We start from the raw sequence: 16868 nt of genomic DNA on the forward strand, positions 1-16868 counted from the left end.
TATAACTAACCTAGCTAGATGGTCTGTGCCGGAACAGTTTACAATAGTGTCTTGTTGTTTGCATTGTTTTGAATATAGCAAGAAATAAAATATAACAAATAAGAAAATAAAATCATACGGAGCATCAATTCATAGGCATTTAATTGTGTGTGGGAAGACAAAGAAATGGAAGATGTTGTTAGCAGCGCAAATACTGTTAAACGGCTTAGGAACCAATGTGTTTTCAGTTCTACCATCCACACGGACAATAATCGACAAACACTAGAACTTGTTGTTACAACGTGGGACTAGTGGTGACTGCTGGCTTTGGAGTCGTCCGATTTTATAGCATAATTCTTCATATTATGTCTAATTAGACAATTTGGCTACAAAATGCAGGTGTCCAGTATAAATAATGTTAAGATATATAATCTGAGCCATGGCAAGTCTCTTCCAGAGGTAAGACACTCTTGGATAGCTAGCTAGCTGTTTGGCTAGCCACTTGACATAGCCTATATATCTATAGCAATACAAGCAGTTCCTTGGTACTTATGAGTTATGTCAGTGTTCAGTGTGAGCATTAAGTTCTGGTGGATGAAGTAGGGATCCTAGCGGTCTCTCTGATGGACTGGCCTTGCGAGAAATTAAGTTGTCAGATATAATTTGTTTATTTGTTACCTTTTGATATGCGGACGTTGTTTCTGATTTTATTGTTGTGCACTCTAAGAACGAGTAAAATTCGTCCAACTATTTTTTGACAGTGGCTTTCGGATCGAAAGAAAAGAGCATTACAAAAGAGAGATGTTGGTGAGCGCATCTTATTCTCAATAAAGTCAGTTTGCTTGATAGCACGCACACTATAAAATATAACTAGACGCCCAGTTGATGAAATGAAACTTTTTTTTTCTCTTCGTAGGTCACAGTGCTTGTGTGCTAGCTTTCTTTATTCTGATCTCTTCCTTTCTACTTTCCAGATGTCCAGAGAAGGATTGAACTCATTCAGGATTTTGACATGCCCACTGTGTGCACAGCTATCAAGGTGTCACGTGATGGCCAGTATATTTTAGCAGCAGGTCTGTGCTTCAGTATCTAAAATCATTGCTTGTTACATAGTGGTCTTATCACCAAAATCATAGCAAGCATTACTTTGCAGTAGCACCATTGTCTTGTCTTTTTTCATCTGAGAATATCCATCAAATCACACTGGAATACTTTTGTTTTCTCTTGAATGATCACAGGCACATACAAACCCAGGATTCGATGTTATGACACCTGTCAGTTGTCTCTGAAGTTTGAAAGGTGTTTGGACTCTGATGGTAAGAGTCTTTCTTATAAGTTTGCCAATAGTGCGTTGCAGTCTACACTACAGCAAGAAGTATATTGAACTGTATGTTGATTTACCATAAGGTAGTTTGACCAAAAAAATAAAAGCACATAACTATAGTAGATATGCCTGGTAGATATGAGTTGTAGTATTAATAATGATTTTTATGGCTGATATAGATTAGATTAGATTACATTCAACTTTGTCATTGTGCAGAGTATAGGTACAGAGTGAATGAAATGCAGTTAGCATTTAACCAGAAGTGGAAAATACAGTATTATTTACATTAACATGCAAGCAAGTAACTGGCAAGTGATCCTGTAGTTACAATATGTGCAGTTAAGTAAAATGGAGTCTTAAAAATAGATGTTGCAAGTATAAATATAATAGACAAATATACAGAGTGATTGGAGAAAATGCAAATGGTTGTGCGTACTGTGAGAGCAGCATATTTAAAATAAGTATGCAGAGTAAACATAGAATATGCAGTGGGTTTATATACATTATGTACGGTAACTCTGTGCGGATAGTGTAGTAATGGACTGTGCAATAATAGTGCAGTAAGTGCAATGATGCAGTTAAGTGGCTGTGTGGAGTTCAGCAGGGTCACAGCTTCAGGAGAAAAACTTTTCCTGAACTTGCTCATGTGGGAGAAGAGACTCCTGTAATGCCTGCCAGATGAAAGGAGGGTATATATAGCTATCAGAAGGAGGTTTTCAAGTATAACACTGTTCAGATCTGTTGGCTGACAAAGAGTGAATTTTACTTTTGGGGTGTAATTACTTGTCAGTTCACAGAGTACAGACAGCAGGGATATGATATGGCGTATTGTAAGCCACAATTTCTATAGTCTAAGTCCATATTTTAAAGTGGATCTACAGAAGACCTGGAATCCTCTTTTATATAGTGTTTTTGTGTACCCCATTATATGTATGAAGTATGAACTCACATTTACTAAATCCGGGGTATCTATTTTCTTCATAATTAGTTATGTTTCATGACATATGCATGACAAGTTGTACCATCTTGATCAATGTTGATAGATTTTGTCTTATTGCAGTTTCTCTTTTGGCCTAAGACAAACCTAATTTCACCCACATCACAGGAGAGATTGCATAACATTTCACTTTGCAATTTCACTCTTTATCTCTAAGGCATGGTGATCTTGCAAAGTTGGAATAGTTCCAGAGGTATTAGGCAGTAGCTACACTAATTAACATGTCAGAATTAAAGATGAACGGAACTGTAATAAACCCGCAAGTCTGCAGCTGCTCAGCTTGTGTGCTTAAAGTCCTAAACCATTATTCTGGATTCCTGATTATCTGGCACTTTTGCTATATGAACCAAATAAGGCTTTCAAATAGATACTTCCAGTTTCACTGGCTGAATATGTATAGCTGTGAATGTGGATGGTGGTTGTTATGTTTGCTGGGCCTGGTAGGTGTGGAGGTTGTCAAACTGTATATATTTATACACACAATTTTTATACTCTTCAGTGGATATTGTCACTGACCTTCGTTGTGCATGTAATGCAGACATAACCAGAGCAGAACCCAGTAGCACAGATGTTATCAGCTTCAGGGGCGGTGTGGTCAGGGGTTGTTTTTCAGAATTGTTGTTTGAGACCATGCTTCCCATCGTTCCATTTAAGGGTTTTTCTTTTGCTGGTCTCCAATTGGCCAGAATGTTTAACATTTATTAAGTAAAAGATTAGGAAGGACAGTTTTCTTAAGCTCCTCGGGCCTCAGAGAATACTCAGAGAGTGCAAACAAAATAGGCATTTTTGATGTATTCAAAGTTTGTAGATTATACATATAAAGCCTCAATTTCCATATAGTAATAACTGTTAGCTTGATAAAGGTTTTGACATCGTTAGATGCTTCTAGGTCCTTGCTCTGGACAGCTGTGAATGTGTGCAGTCTTAGCCTTTGCTTTTGCTCATGGCTCTTACTTTGCAGTCAACAGACATAAATGAACATGGAGACGCACTGGTCTTTGACAGCCTGTCTTAAGTACATTGTGTTTAAACAAGCCTGTCGAAATCGGCCCATCAGGATGGTACCTCTTGTTAAAAACGGTGCAGTAAAAAAAAGCAGTTAAAAACAGCTGAAGCATGCAGCTTTTGCTGAGCCTGCTAGGGTCAACAGGGAGCCAATGAAAGTACGGGCGTCCTTTCTGCCGAGGATAGCACCTTGGCGTGCCAGCGCTGGTGTCAGGTAACCGGAATACTCCAATGGTGCTGCGAGGATCCTCTCCATAATGAATGCCCAACATGGTGGATGAGTGGCCTGGCCTTAATAATTCAAAAGTGCACTGACACAGACAACTGCAACTCTGCACTCTTCCTGACAGGCCCCCACCTTGTCTTGCGCTACGGGCTGGAATAGAGAGGTGCATTTAGGGTAAATGAGAGGGCATTCTCTACTTTTATGTACTGTTTGTAGGTGGTCATATCTAAATCTCCAAATCACTGTCCTGCAGAAGTGGTCAATGTAATTTTTTTGTCCTAGATAGTTCTTTCAAAATATTTCAGATAATTCTACATTTGCTGTAGGACTTATGTTGTTGAAACATGATATGCTCATGGGCTTTTAAAGCCACTAAAGAGAAGTTCTGTTGTTCTGTTTTCAAATGACTTATTAATTATATAAGTGCTCCATAGTATAAGAGTCCTTAATAGTCTTTGCTGGGAAGTGACTGTATTGGCCAGATGTCTGACTAATATTGAAACAAGACAAATACAAATCTAGTTTTAGGCAATTAAAAATCATTTTATTTCCACTACAGTGGTGACCTTTGACATCCTGTCTGATGATTACTCAAAGGTAAAACCTTTGCTACAGTTTCAAAAATATAAATGAAAGTCAGCATTTTTTTAATCTATTTTTGTAGCTATGTGTTACTAATAGAAAATACTATTAACAAATTGAAAGGTCTCATACTTTGTGTGTGTAGCTTGTGTTTCTGCATATTGACCGTTACGTGGAGTTCCACTCCCAGCACGGGCACTACTATAAGACACGCATCCCTAAATTTGGCCGTGATTTCTCCTATCACTACCCCTCCTGTGATCTGTACTTCGTAGGGGCCAGGTAAAAAAAACAACACACAAGACTATTCATATACAGTGCCCAGATTTAAAATAATTTCTCTTCATCTTATATTGTATCATTTTATCTGTACTACTACTCACTTTCATTTTTTTATGGTCTTTATAAAACAGAAGTTTGATTTACTGACATGAGTGTGCTCTAACAGCCTCTAGTGGATGCCCGTCGTATAAATGCAGTTCTCTAATTTTTCCCATTTCTGGTTCATCTAGCTCTGAAATTTACCGGCTGAACCTTGAACAGGGGAGATTTCTGAACTCTCTGCAGACGGATGCTACGTAAGTACTCAGTCACCAGAGGGCGCGTTAGCACTATCGTGGGTGTGCAAGTGTTGGCTCTCGAAGGGCCATGGCTACTGTTCCGTATTTTTGCTGTAAAGTCTAATTCCTACTGCTGTGAAGACGCTTTCGCAGACACGTTGGCAAAAGGTTTGTGGGTAATCATAGCTTGTGGAGCAGCCCATGGGCAACCCATCAAATGTCAGATCCACGTTGTGCATATTTGCAATGCTTTGCGTCAGGCAAATGTTGATTGGTTGATGGAGGCATAGCTGGTCTGTTATTTGCCTTTTCGGTATGGTTTGGCAAAGGAAACACTGCCAAGCAGTGCAAACATTACTGTTGTGAAAGTATGTTTTCAGTCACCTATGCAAACAGCAGACCACAAAGCCTCCGTCAGTTCACCCACACCCGGAACCTGGTAGAACCTGGTCATTAGTTAGAATGAGATTAAAGTTGTCTTAAGAACTTTTTAACAAATGTAAACATATTTGTAAAATATGTTAAGAAGGTCTTTTTTTCTTTCTTTCTTTTTTTTTTCTACAGACAGATCAATGCATGTGACATAAACCCTGTCCACCACCTATTTGCTGCTGGGACTTTGGAGGTAAGGGGCGGTAGGTGTAGCGTGTAGAGTTCTAGCTAAGGCAGTGGCGGTGCTGTTAACTCTGGAGTTGCTGTGTGCAGGGCAGGGTGGAGTGCTGGGATCCACGCATGCGCACCCGCGTTGCCCTGTTGGACTGCGCCCTCAGCAGCGTGACGGAGGGAACAGAGTAAGCAAAATCTTCACAAGTTCGCACTGCCCTCACATACCCCCATCTTCCACGCCCCACCTCCTGTACAATACTCTCAGGAAATTTGAGCTGTTTTTTGTTAAACACATACTAACACCTACTAACTAAAGTGTATACTTTATGGTCACCTTTACGGTCATGTTATTCCGAATCACTATATTCCAAATCAAGGTTACCTTGGAGTATGCAAATGCTATTCTTGATAGTTTGCCAGTGTATGAATGCAAGCATGTCTTTTTTTTTTTTTTACATTATTATTATTATTATTATTATTATTATTATGACTCTTATTGTTATTAAGGTAGTAAGATAGTAATTTCAAAGTAGTAGACCTGTAATTAATGGCCAATCACCATCATGGCAGATTGACCTCTATTAATTGTGTGTGTGTGTGTGTGTGTGTGTGTGTGTGTGTGTGTGTGTGTTTGCACGCATGCTGCCTTACAGAGTGGAAGGCTTACCTTCTGTCAGCGCGCTCAGATTTAACAGCTCACTTGGTATGGCTGTGGGCACTACCACTGGACAGGTCTGTGGCTACTGGCACACTTAAGGGTGACATTCTATACTTTCTGAGCTTTCTGGTCTCTGTGCTCCAAGCCAGGTCTGCTGAGTATGTTTCCAACTGATGATCTGGTTTAGCTCTTATCTTGTCTAATGGAGATTGCAGTATTAACAAGAGAAAACAATGTCTGTGGTGAGCCCTGCTATGGTGTCAGTGAGAACATTATTTAGTCACTCATTTAGGCTAAGAGAAATGTCTATTTTAGCCGCCGTGAGGGAAACCTGCTCCATCTTGGAACCAGCTGCTTGGGATTCTGATTGGCTCTCCACAACAAAGGGGACCAAAGGGGACCTCGAAGAGACTGCATCAGCATAACAGTCCAGTCAATTGCATGGCAATCACTGATAGCCCATCCAACCTTTGACCCAGAGTAAATACAGGCTGAGGACTGATGTGAAAAGGGCACTGATGTGGGTCATTCATCCTGTTTGAGAGCTATGTTGGACCCATCTTTATCCCAGGTGTCTTCATATCACAGAACTGGGCTGGGTTGATATAATCTAGGTGTTACATGGCCTATGTTGTTTACTTTATGGTTAATTGTAGGCAACTGCCTGGATAGGTAGCCTTACAGTATAGGAATTGTGGATGGTTTACATCAGAAATCTGAAAAACAAACAATGCAGAAATAACAGAAAATATGATCAGCTATTGACTTCAGTTTGATCTCGTGGTAAACGAAGCTCATCTGCTTTTCACTACAAGTACATTAGTGTGAGGACCCTTTTAAGAATGGTGATGTCCATTGCCCATTTAAATAGATGACGCAGTGCCAGCCTATTGGTCTAAATGGCTCTGATCAGGAAATAACACATCATGTGTTTGATGTGAAAAGGATCTCTGTTGGTCCCTTTTTGCAAACGCAGGTTAGAGCATCTTGTCCCTGTAAAATTGGTAGAAGTAAAGACTTGCTACACCTCTTGGCTTCGCAGGTTTTGCTGTATGACTTGCGTTCCTCACACCCCCTGCTGGTGAAGGATCATTATTACGGCCTGCCCATCCATTCCCTCCATTTCCATGAGCAGCTGGACCTAGTGCTGTCGGCAGACTCTAAGATTATCAAGATGTGGCACAGAGACAACGTGAGCGCAACATAACACCATGCCAATGTCAATACCCATATAACCCCTAGGCCTTATGGTTGGCCTGTGGAGTTGCAAAACAAAACAAGCATGTGAAAACTTTTGTGCCCCACTTCAGGGTAAAATATTTTCGTCCATCGAACCACCAACAAACATAAATGATGTTTGTGTTTGTCCTGGCTCAGGTGAGTTCTGTTCAGAAATGACCTACTTACCTTCACCTTGGGACTGAATCCTACATTTGCTAAGGCTCGTTAAATTGCCCCACAGCACTTAAATGTAACTTTGCTTATTTAGACACTGACCTTTGTTTGAATATAAAAAAAACATTTTGTATATATTTTTATACATTTTCTTCAATACAATGCTTCTTTGAACTGCAAACAATTTACAATCATTGCTTTTTCTCATTAATTGGTTAATGATGCAGTCAAGGTAAGTGACGTCATTACGACTGCTGCTGGAATGTAAAATCAGATTTTTATTTAAATGGTTTGCACATGACGGTTAACTCATTTAAGCGCTGTGACGATGTACCCAGAATGTCTGTGGGAGCCATTTCTCCCCAATGAGCGTGATGTTTGGGGTTCCAAAGGCACAACCCCTTCGCCCGTAGCAGGAACTTGTTGACTTTACTAGGTCAAGCACGAAAGACTGCTCAGCTAGGCAAGCCGTGCCACTTAATCCAAGCTGAGACAGTGAAATCTTAGCTAAAGATCTTAGTGAAATCAAACCTTCAACATCTTTTTATTCATTTTAAAGGTATGATCTTCACTGCCAATGAAGACCCTAAGATGAGCACGTTTTACATTCCTGTAAGTGCCTGTATAACACTGAACTTGATTTGCTTGCCCACACACAAGGTGTAGAATGTAGAGTCCTCAGGGCAACACGTTTCAGTGTATCATAACACTGTTTTGAAACCTGCGTGATAAGTGTGCTTCAGTGAGCCATTCTGTTGTTGTGTACATATTTCTTCACTTTTCTTTGTCTTTCACACACACCCCCACACAGACACACACTTGTTTAAACATTAACATGCACATTCTGGATTAACACTAAATGTTGATACTGTTTCTTGCTGGCCACCTTCTTTAAAAGTATGCTCATGCTAGGTGCACTAGGTTCACTCATTCTAAAAGACCAGTTTCTCTGGTTTAAAAAACTTCACCTGTCCATCTCACTAATTGACTGTTTTTTTGTTTTTTTTGTTGTTGTAATGTGTTCATTAAAGCCAAGTTTCTTCCTTCTTCCTGACCTACCCTTTCCCCCAATCCTCACTGGTCCCTCAGGCCCTGGGCCCTGCTCCACGCTGGTGCTCCTTCCTGGACAACCTGACCGAGGAGCTGGAGGAGAACCCAGAGAGCACTGTTTACGATGACTACAAGTTTGTCACCCGCAAGGACCTCGAGACCCTTGGTCAGTTTCACGCGGTCATGTGTGACGTGCTTTGTTCTGTTAATTTATCACTGGTGTGTTCTGAAACGCCATGACTCTGTTGAATACACATGACAAGCACTCCATCTGTCAGTGGGTGGCATCATCTCCTAAATACTCTGTACTAGAGTTTTTCAGAACATACAAAAAATTGACTTTGCTGAATTTGAACCACTGGAGTTTTTATTTCAAGGTCTAATTCAAATGACTCTTGCATCTAAATCTGGAAGGGTAAACTCATCAATGACCAAGGAGTTGGCAGTTTTTCTGCTCTTGTGCTCTGAAGTCCTGCTCAGCCTCGCCAGCAGCGCAGCGATGGTGACGTTTCTTGCTGTACCATAACACTGGAGCATTACTGAGTACCGCATGAATAGCATGCAGTCAGGACTGGTAGCACGAGCCTGTTCTCATTACCACAACAAAAGAGAAGCAAAACTGTCACACCTGGTGTGTACTCACCACGCTCAGATCAGTTCTGTTAAGAAAGCAGCTTTGGTGGTATAATTACTGAAATGAGAGAATGTAGGTGTGATTCTGCCAGTGTTTAAAATAATTGTGCTTTTTGATGATTGTGGCACTTAAAGGTAATGAACGATGAGGAGTGTAAGCTCAGATTAGAATGAGTTTTCAAAGTCCCTAGAAAGCTAAGCAGTAATAAGTGGAATTAGGCAAGAGGCAGGTTGGAGGTGGTGGGGAGAGCATGATCCTTGAAAATTATATTATATTGAGGGAGGGGACAGGCAGGGGGTGGGAACCATGAAGAAGAGGATCCCAGGAATGCTGCCCTCAGCAGAAAAGGGATCGGATGATTCCGGGGCACTAGGCAGCAGAGAGGAGAGGAGAAGACAGGGCAAAATACAAAGGGGGGAATGCCTTCACCACAGCTGTGGAATGCTGGCATTATATAACATGGGGACCAAAGAGGAGGGGTGTAGATCTGTCTGGTGACAGTCTGCTTTCTTCTTGCCCCTCCTTGCGTGCCATACACTGATCATTTTAAGATTCCGCACATTGGACTCCTTGCCACCCTCCCTTACAAGCTTGTCGCCATGGATAAACCTTTGTGTAAGCCAGGTAGAGAGAGGAGCCTCTTACCTGAACTGGCCTGCTTGGCATTAGATGCTCTCAGGGTTCAAATAAGTTCAACCCTCTGACTTTATGTTGAGTTTGAGCACAACCTGCAGTAATTCTGTTGGCTGGGTAGACCACCCAAGCCCTCTCCCAGTCCACAGGCATCCTGCCAGGCCTTGTGTGCTAGAGACTGTAAATCGCACTGCTGCTGCAACAGTAAACTGTCTTAGGGGAAGAGGTGTGGGGTTCCTGCATTTAGTTTATCTTTGGATTTTTGGTCTCTTTTCCGACTTCAGTTGTAATTGGGTGACTTGTCCAGCATTACCCAAAAGGCTCCGCCTCCCTGCTCTTTGCCCTTAGTGTATCTGCAGGAACATATCAGTTATTTGTCTAGACCAGCTTTTATCCTGTTTCTCCCCATACCACATGACTGTCAATGATAGCTAGCAGTTGTGCTTCTTTGATCCCCAAATTTCGCGCGTGTGTGTGTGTGTGTGTGTGTGTGTGTGTGTGTGTGTGTGTGTGTGTGTGTGTGTGTGTGTGTGTGTGTGTGTGTGTGTGTGTGTGGTCTGCTGCTGCATTTTTAAACCATACAGTACCGCTCATTGTTGGAGGATAGTTAATTAATGCCAAATGAAACTGTGAAGTAGTACACATTAGTAGTGTACTGTTTCAAAGGAGGACTGCTGCTGTTTGATTTATTTGAGCTTCCTAAAGGGTTGGCTGGTTTTGTTTCCTCAGGCCTAACACACCTAATTGGCTCACCTCTGTTAAGGGCCTACATGCATGGCTTCTTTATGGACATCCGGCTTTACCACAAGGTGTGTGTATATAAATAGATTGTGTAACAGTAAAAGCTATGTGTATAATTAATACTCTAGGTTAATTAGTAAGGTACTTTTAGTTTTTATGTACTATACTATACGCTTACGGCCATGAACATGTATCAGTGTTTGCGGTATGTGTTGCTTAGAAATATAGTATGAACTACTTCATCATTCAGTAATGTTGTAATTTTTCTGTGTAATGTAATATAATGTAATGTCCACTAGGTTAAGACCATGGCAAATCCATTTGCCTACGAAGAGTACCGCAAAGAGAAGATCCGGCAGAAAATCGAAGAGTCCAGAGTCCAGCGAGTCCAGCTCAAGGTGATGAAGCTCACTTTCTGCACCCTTCATGTGAACACCCCTTCACCCCTTTCTTACAATTGTCCCTTTCTTTCTATGTCTGGTCCCCCTCACGCATTTTCTCTGTCTATGCACACTGATAGAAACTGCCCAAGGTGAATAAAGAGCTCGCCATTAAGCTGATGGAGGAAGTTGAGGACGAAGATGCGCTAAGTGTAAAGAAGACAAAGAAGGCCAAGGTGAGATACTGGTAGTGTTACACTGTTGGCACCACTGATGGCAAGTATTCCCTCACAGCTACTGCTAAGTGTGTGAGGATATCTTGAGCATGAACCTCACTGCCTGTAGGGCTACAACCATTTCCAGGGCACTACGAGCATACTCAGAGACGACCGCTTCAAGGTGATGTTTGAGAACCCAGACTACCAAGTGGATGAGCAGAGTGAGGAGTTCCGCTTGCTCAACCCCATTGTGTCCAAGGTGGGCCAGAAGAGGAGAAAGCAGCTGCAGCGGTTAGCCGAGCAAGACGCCATTCAGCAGGTAGGGGCTGGTATCTGCTGAACCCGAGTGGGACGCCCTTCAGCAGCTAGGGGGTGGTATGCTGCAAGACGCAGTGGAGACTTCAGACTTCAGGCTTCCTCGTGGCTTGTTAAAAAGATAGGAACCTTTAGCTTGCTATTACTTAGAGAATGCAAGAACAGAGAATTGTCAGTACTACGTTTCTTCATCTGTTTGTATGTTTGTTTAATTACTAATAAATAATAGGCACGTAAGAGGTGTATAATTCAAGTTGCTGGCTTTAGAACATTAACAATTCAGTGACTGAAAAAAAACCTTCCCAAGGATTCTATCTTGTGAATCTAAACTGTACTATATCTCGGACCCATAATACATAAGCATGCATGATGTTAAGGAGATGGAATTCTCAAAAACTGAAGCGTTGGCAGATATAGCAAATCTGTTCACAGTCTTATATCTGTGGTTAGGGGGATGATGAGGAAGAGGAGGTGGAGGGCCGTGCTAGCTCAGAGGAAGAGGAGAGCTCTGACGACGACAAAAGCTGGGTGGAAGAGGTGAGGGTGCAGCGGCGCCTCCTATGGGCCGAGAACAACGCGCGCAGGTTTAAAGAGAGGAAACAAGAGGACCGTGATGCCCGGCTGCAGGGCTCGGAGCTGGCCACAAGCTCCCAGGTGGCCCCAGCTCGGGGCAACAGCCGGCCGCGTTTCTACCAGATCAAAGATGGAGAGGAGTTCCGGAGCTTCGGAGATGTGGCGCGCAAACAGAAGATGCAAAAGTATGTTTTATCATATTACATAAAATGCAGCCTAAAAGCTATTTTCAGTAATATTCTCAAAAAGTGAATAATGAATGCTAACTATGGTTAAAGCATGGTCAGTTATATTATAAGGAATTTTCGGTCAATCTTGTATACGCACCGATCATCCATAATATTAAAACCACTCACAGGTAAAGTGGATTGATTATCTCATTACAATGGCACCTGTCAAAGAGTGGAATATATTAGGTGACAAGTGGACAGTTAGCATGTACTATGTTAAGAAGTCAAGCAAGCAGAGGCAGTGTGATGCTCTGACATTGCTCTGCTGGGAAATTGTGGGTTCTGGCATTCGTTGTTGCAGACCAAGGTAGATCTCTTCATGGCAACGGTATTCGCAGTGGCCTCATTGAGCAGGAAAATGCACCCTACCACACTGCAAAAATTGTTCGGGAATGGTTTAGGGAATATGATGGTTCAAGGTGTTGAATTGGCCTCCATATTCCCCAGATCTCAATCTGATTGAGCATTTGTAGGATGTGCTGGAAAAAACAAATCTGATCCATGGAGAACCCATCTTGCACCTTGCAAGACTTACAGGATCTGCTGCTGTCAGATACCACAGGACACTTTCAGAGGTATTAAGGACTCCGTGCTTCGACGGATCAGAGTTGTTTTGGCAGCATGAGGGGGACATGAATGATATTAGGCAGGTGGTTTTAATGTTATGGTTGATCGGTTTCTATTGTGGTTTAGTTCTATGAAAACCATGAGCAAATCACAGTCTGTGACTGCCATTTTCTGCAGTAGCTAACTGGTGCTAATGTTGACTAATTTAAAGAGAATTTTGTGACTTGTTTCATGCTAGATTATTAGCATCATAAATAGTACAGTGCACTGTCATATCACTGCCATATTTAAACCATCTCATATTTTGACCAAAGATCCATTGTATTGTTTCAAGAATGAGCCAGAAACTGAATAAATTAGATTATCTAGACAGTGAGAGTGGTTGGCGCCTGTAGCCGAGGAGGTCTGTGTATGTGGATGTTGCTGTGAACCTCTACGGTTCATTGGTGTCAGATGAACCACTCTCTGTTGTGTCTGTGCCAGGGCTTCTCTTGAGCAGCGTGTGAAACGGGAGGAGAGCTTAGGGATGCTGGATCTTGCCGATACAGCCGTTGGAAGCAAGCAGCTGACCTTCACACTCAAGAAGGTAAGCAGGAGTTCGGCCATAATGGGCTGTAGGCCTTGCTCAGGAAAGTGCCTAATCATCATGGTATAGTGTAAATTTGCATAATGCATACCTAAAAGATTTCTTGAGGTACACTGTGCATTCCCCTTTATCCATTATATTACGGTAGCATTCATGTCATTTACACCTGAGAAATTTGGTGTCACTGATGTGTGACAAATATTTGTCATCACAGCCAACTAAAGCATCGTTCATGGCAAAACCTTATCCTACATAAACCAGTATCCCCTCTTTAATACAGATACAGATGAAATCCTTTCTGATATTAATGTTAGAAAAGTATTTGGATGCCAGATGTCCAAAAATTTGTCTGTTTATTTGTTGTCTTGTATACAATTACACTTTGATTGAGCAATGACACAGTGGAAGCTACCCAGCACTCTGTTAGCCTTTTAGAACAGAACACTTTGAACCAGTTTTGGGGCATTTGTCCAGGCAAATGCTGCATCCAATGAGGAAATCCTGCTCAATCAATACTTGCATATACTTCACATACAGTAAACCCTGTAGATACGTCAGGCTAGACATGCTGTCTGGGAACCAGCAAAGAAAAACCTTTACTTTCTTTCTTTGTCTTTCTGTCTCTCTCTCGTTTGCTGTAACAGAGGACTCAGTGGTAATGCATTTGGGAAAGCAAGAAAAATAAAAATGAATAAAGCACTTCTTTTGGCAGAGCAGCGGCAGCTTTCTCTCTGCCTTTCTTGTGTAACTCTAATTTCTTTTGGGAGTCACTTTGGTCACCCAGAATGCCTGTCTTATTTACTGACATAATCTAGACATTCTCTTTGGGTCCTGCGTCATTTACTTTTCTCCCACTCTCCCACCTCCGTCTTTCTTGTGAGAGCCAGAAGTCATATGAGAATCGACTTCATGCCTCGTTGGTTCTATAACGAAAATATGACCTTTTAATATCATGCTTCAGCAAACTTACTTGATGCTGAGCTCACGTAATCTGGATTTTGGGACTACAGTCCCAGAGTAGCCGTAGCTGTGTCCTTTTAGTTTGGAGATCTGAGGGAGTTGGACGTCAAGCCAAAGGAAAGCAGTTAATGGCTCAGCTAATGTTCAGTTTGTGCATGAAGAACAGTTCAACAGGAGGAAAGAAAAAAGGTGTCATCCCAGAGTAAAGCGTAAAGATGAGGGATGGTCTCAGTAGAGCAGTATGTGATGGCAAGTTTCAGAGTTGCAGATAATGCTCTAATCATCCTACTGGAGTGGACGGAGTGTGACTAGGGCTTTATACTGTGATTGGCATACTGGCGTATGGGCAGCAGGAAGTCTCTATTCAGGATTTCTGAATCCTGTATATTCCGAATGCAGTGGCCTTGTTGATAACCAGAAAGTGCTCAAAAAGTGGTGCTTAAGCATTTGAAGTGATTGCTGTGAAGTGAACTGAACTCACAGGGTGCATGGGATTTCTCAAAATAAACGTCCTTTGGGTTTAAAAATAATAGGAGCTAGTAAGACGTTATTCTTTTTAAGTATGTAATCATTTGTAATGTAATTATCTCTTTTGCTGTCAGTGTTTGATAACTGAACCTACTCTCTTCGACATGTTTTTCTCGCGGTTCTTTGGGTCAGACGGAGAAGCAGCGACACCAGCAGCAGGCCGAGCGGGACCACCATGAGGAGAGGAGGAAGATCAGGCGGGCCGCAGGCCACCTCTACACCCGGGGCAGGGGTAGAGGAAGAGGAGGCAGAGGCAGAGGCAGAGGCCGACTATGAAGCCCCCCCCCCCCCCCCCCCAACCTAACCATGTCTGTCAATTCCAACATCCGTAGCATTGGTCTTCAGAACTTCTGCAGGGGTGATCTGTAAGTCTCAGTCACTCAGGGTTTAAAGTGCAGCCTTTCAGGGGGTCTTCCTGGCCCAGTGGGAAGAGGGATGCACGTACTGGTTTTAATGCTGAATGCTTTAATGTGTGGCCAGTTCAGGCTGTGAGACAAACTAGGGATGTCAAAGTCTCTTTATTAATTTTATAAAAACTGTGTAATTGTATGTGTGTGCATGTGTGCACCTGTGTGTAAATGTGTGGTGTGGTCTGTTGCGTGTGTGCATGTGTGTGTATATTACCGCTGACCTTCTCATTGCTTTGTCCCTCAGTGCAGTCTAAACAGAACTTTGTGTGCTGTTAAAGAACCGTGAAATATTTTATCCACGTCTGCCTGTCTGTGTTCTTGCTGTTCTTTCTCTTTTATATTCAGATCTAAGGGATAAACCTTTGCTTATTTCTGTAGTCCTTTTCAAACTCTTTTTCAGCAGTATCTTAGCCTAGCTGACTGTGCTCTCCTAAAAGTAGAGCCAATTTGAAAGTGAGAAGAGGTATTGATAGAAAAGGTAAACAGAAGGAAACTATTCTAGGAATCTAGCACAGGCCCCCTCCCAGACTGACACATGGTAGGATCCATGATATCATTTTATTTATGGCATTTTATCACCCCTTCCTCTGATCCAGACCCCTTCAGGCAATTCTTGATGCCTCCATACAGCGCATTCCTCCTCTGTGCTTCCTGACCTTTACAGGCACAGCTTTTCTCTGCATCTCAAACTGCTCTCTGTTACTCACCACATAGGGGGTCTTTTCTGACTGATGGTACTAGTTTGAGTCTCTTCACAAGCTATCACTGTGACTAGCTGTTTTGTCAAAATGTTTGCTGTCATCTATGGTTCATCGAGTACAGATGGAGCAACAGTAGACGCTCATGTAACATGTATATTTTTTAAAAATTGTTTAAAATTGTAACCATCAACCTCTTCAAATAGCCCAAATAGGAAGATAATTTCAGTATGATAATGTTATTTCCAGTGCTGTAACATTAAGTTATCAAGTTTGTAATTTTATGGCTAACATATTTCAGGGCCAATAAATCAGGTGAATTGAACTGCGCAAGCAGGTCATGGTAGGCAAGTCGTATCCAGTCCAATCCAGTTATAACTGGTATAAAACAATATGCTATTCAGGAGGATGCTCAGGAAGTACCCCAATTTAATGTTCTTTCAGTTGATCTACACCTGAGGAAGACAAATGAAATAAAGTGTTTTAATGCTTATTTTCATAATAGTCCAAAAAATATAGAAATCAGTCATTTCTTTGTAAATATAAACAGCTTGTGGACAGACATACAGTCTCAAGATGTATCTGAAAAGAAGAAGCTTCTCTGGGGCCTGTCAGGAGATTCACCAATTCATGACTAGGATTTAGATCTCTGACCTGTCCCTGCATAATAAGGCTCTAATAACACATAATAACACTCTCCCAAAAGACATCTGTCCTGCCCAGCCCTGTGTGCTTCTTGGAGCTTTCCATGACAACAGCTTATTTACCAGTCATTCTTCATTACACAGGTAAGTAATGAGAATTCCTGTGTGAATCCACCAGGTGTAGGCACAATATGTCTATAAGAAGACACCATGGATGAAAGGAGGCGTAATTGATGGGTTAAATACTGAGAAGTTCTGAGTCACCCATTTGTTCATGTGAGGTCAGGGAGATGAAGAGTTACTGGAGTGAGTATGTTTGTCCCATGGCTTTCCTTGGAGGGCTCTGCCCTTGAATGTTTCCCTCTGATT

General features: G+C 41.9%; 1 protein-coding gene across 1 annotated transcript; it reads left to right on the top strand.

Annotated features, from left to right (window-relative positions):
• The first annotated feature begins 270 nt into the window (after positions 1-270).
• nol10 (nucleolar protein 10) lies at positions 271-15452 on the top strand. The gene is made up of 21 exons (XM_035533026.2): positions 271-438; positions 741-786; positions 954-1052; positions 1218-1295; positions 4091-4128; positions 4259-4395; positions 4626-4691; positions 5238-5298; positions 5379-5464; positions 5933-6011; positions 6980-7129; positions 7248-7314; positions 7892-7944; positions 8422-8548; positions 10379-10458; positions 10690-10788; positions 10911-11006; positions 11134-11307; positions 11754-12061; positions 13157-13259; positions 14880-15452. Exons 1-21 carry the CDS (start codon positions 373-375, stop codon positions 15021-15023), a joined length of 2157 nt encoding a protein of 718 aa, XP_035388919.1. The 5' UTR covers positions 271-372; the 3' UTR covers positions 15024-15452.
• Positions 15453-16868: the final 1416 nt, after the last annotated feature.

This window comes from Electrophorus electricus, chromosome 10 (genome assembly GCF_041902795.1).
Source record: "Electrophorus electricus isolate QZ-2024a chromosome 10, ASM4190279v1, whole genome shotgun sequence".
NCBI classification, from domain to species: Eukaryota; Metazoa; Chordata; class Actinopteri; order Gymnotiformes; family Gymnotidae; genus Electrophorus; species Electrophorus electricus.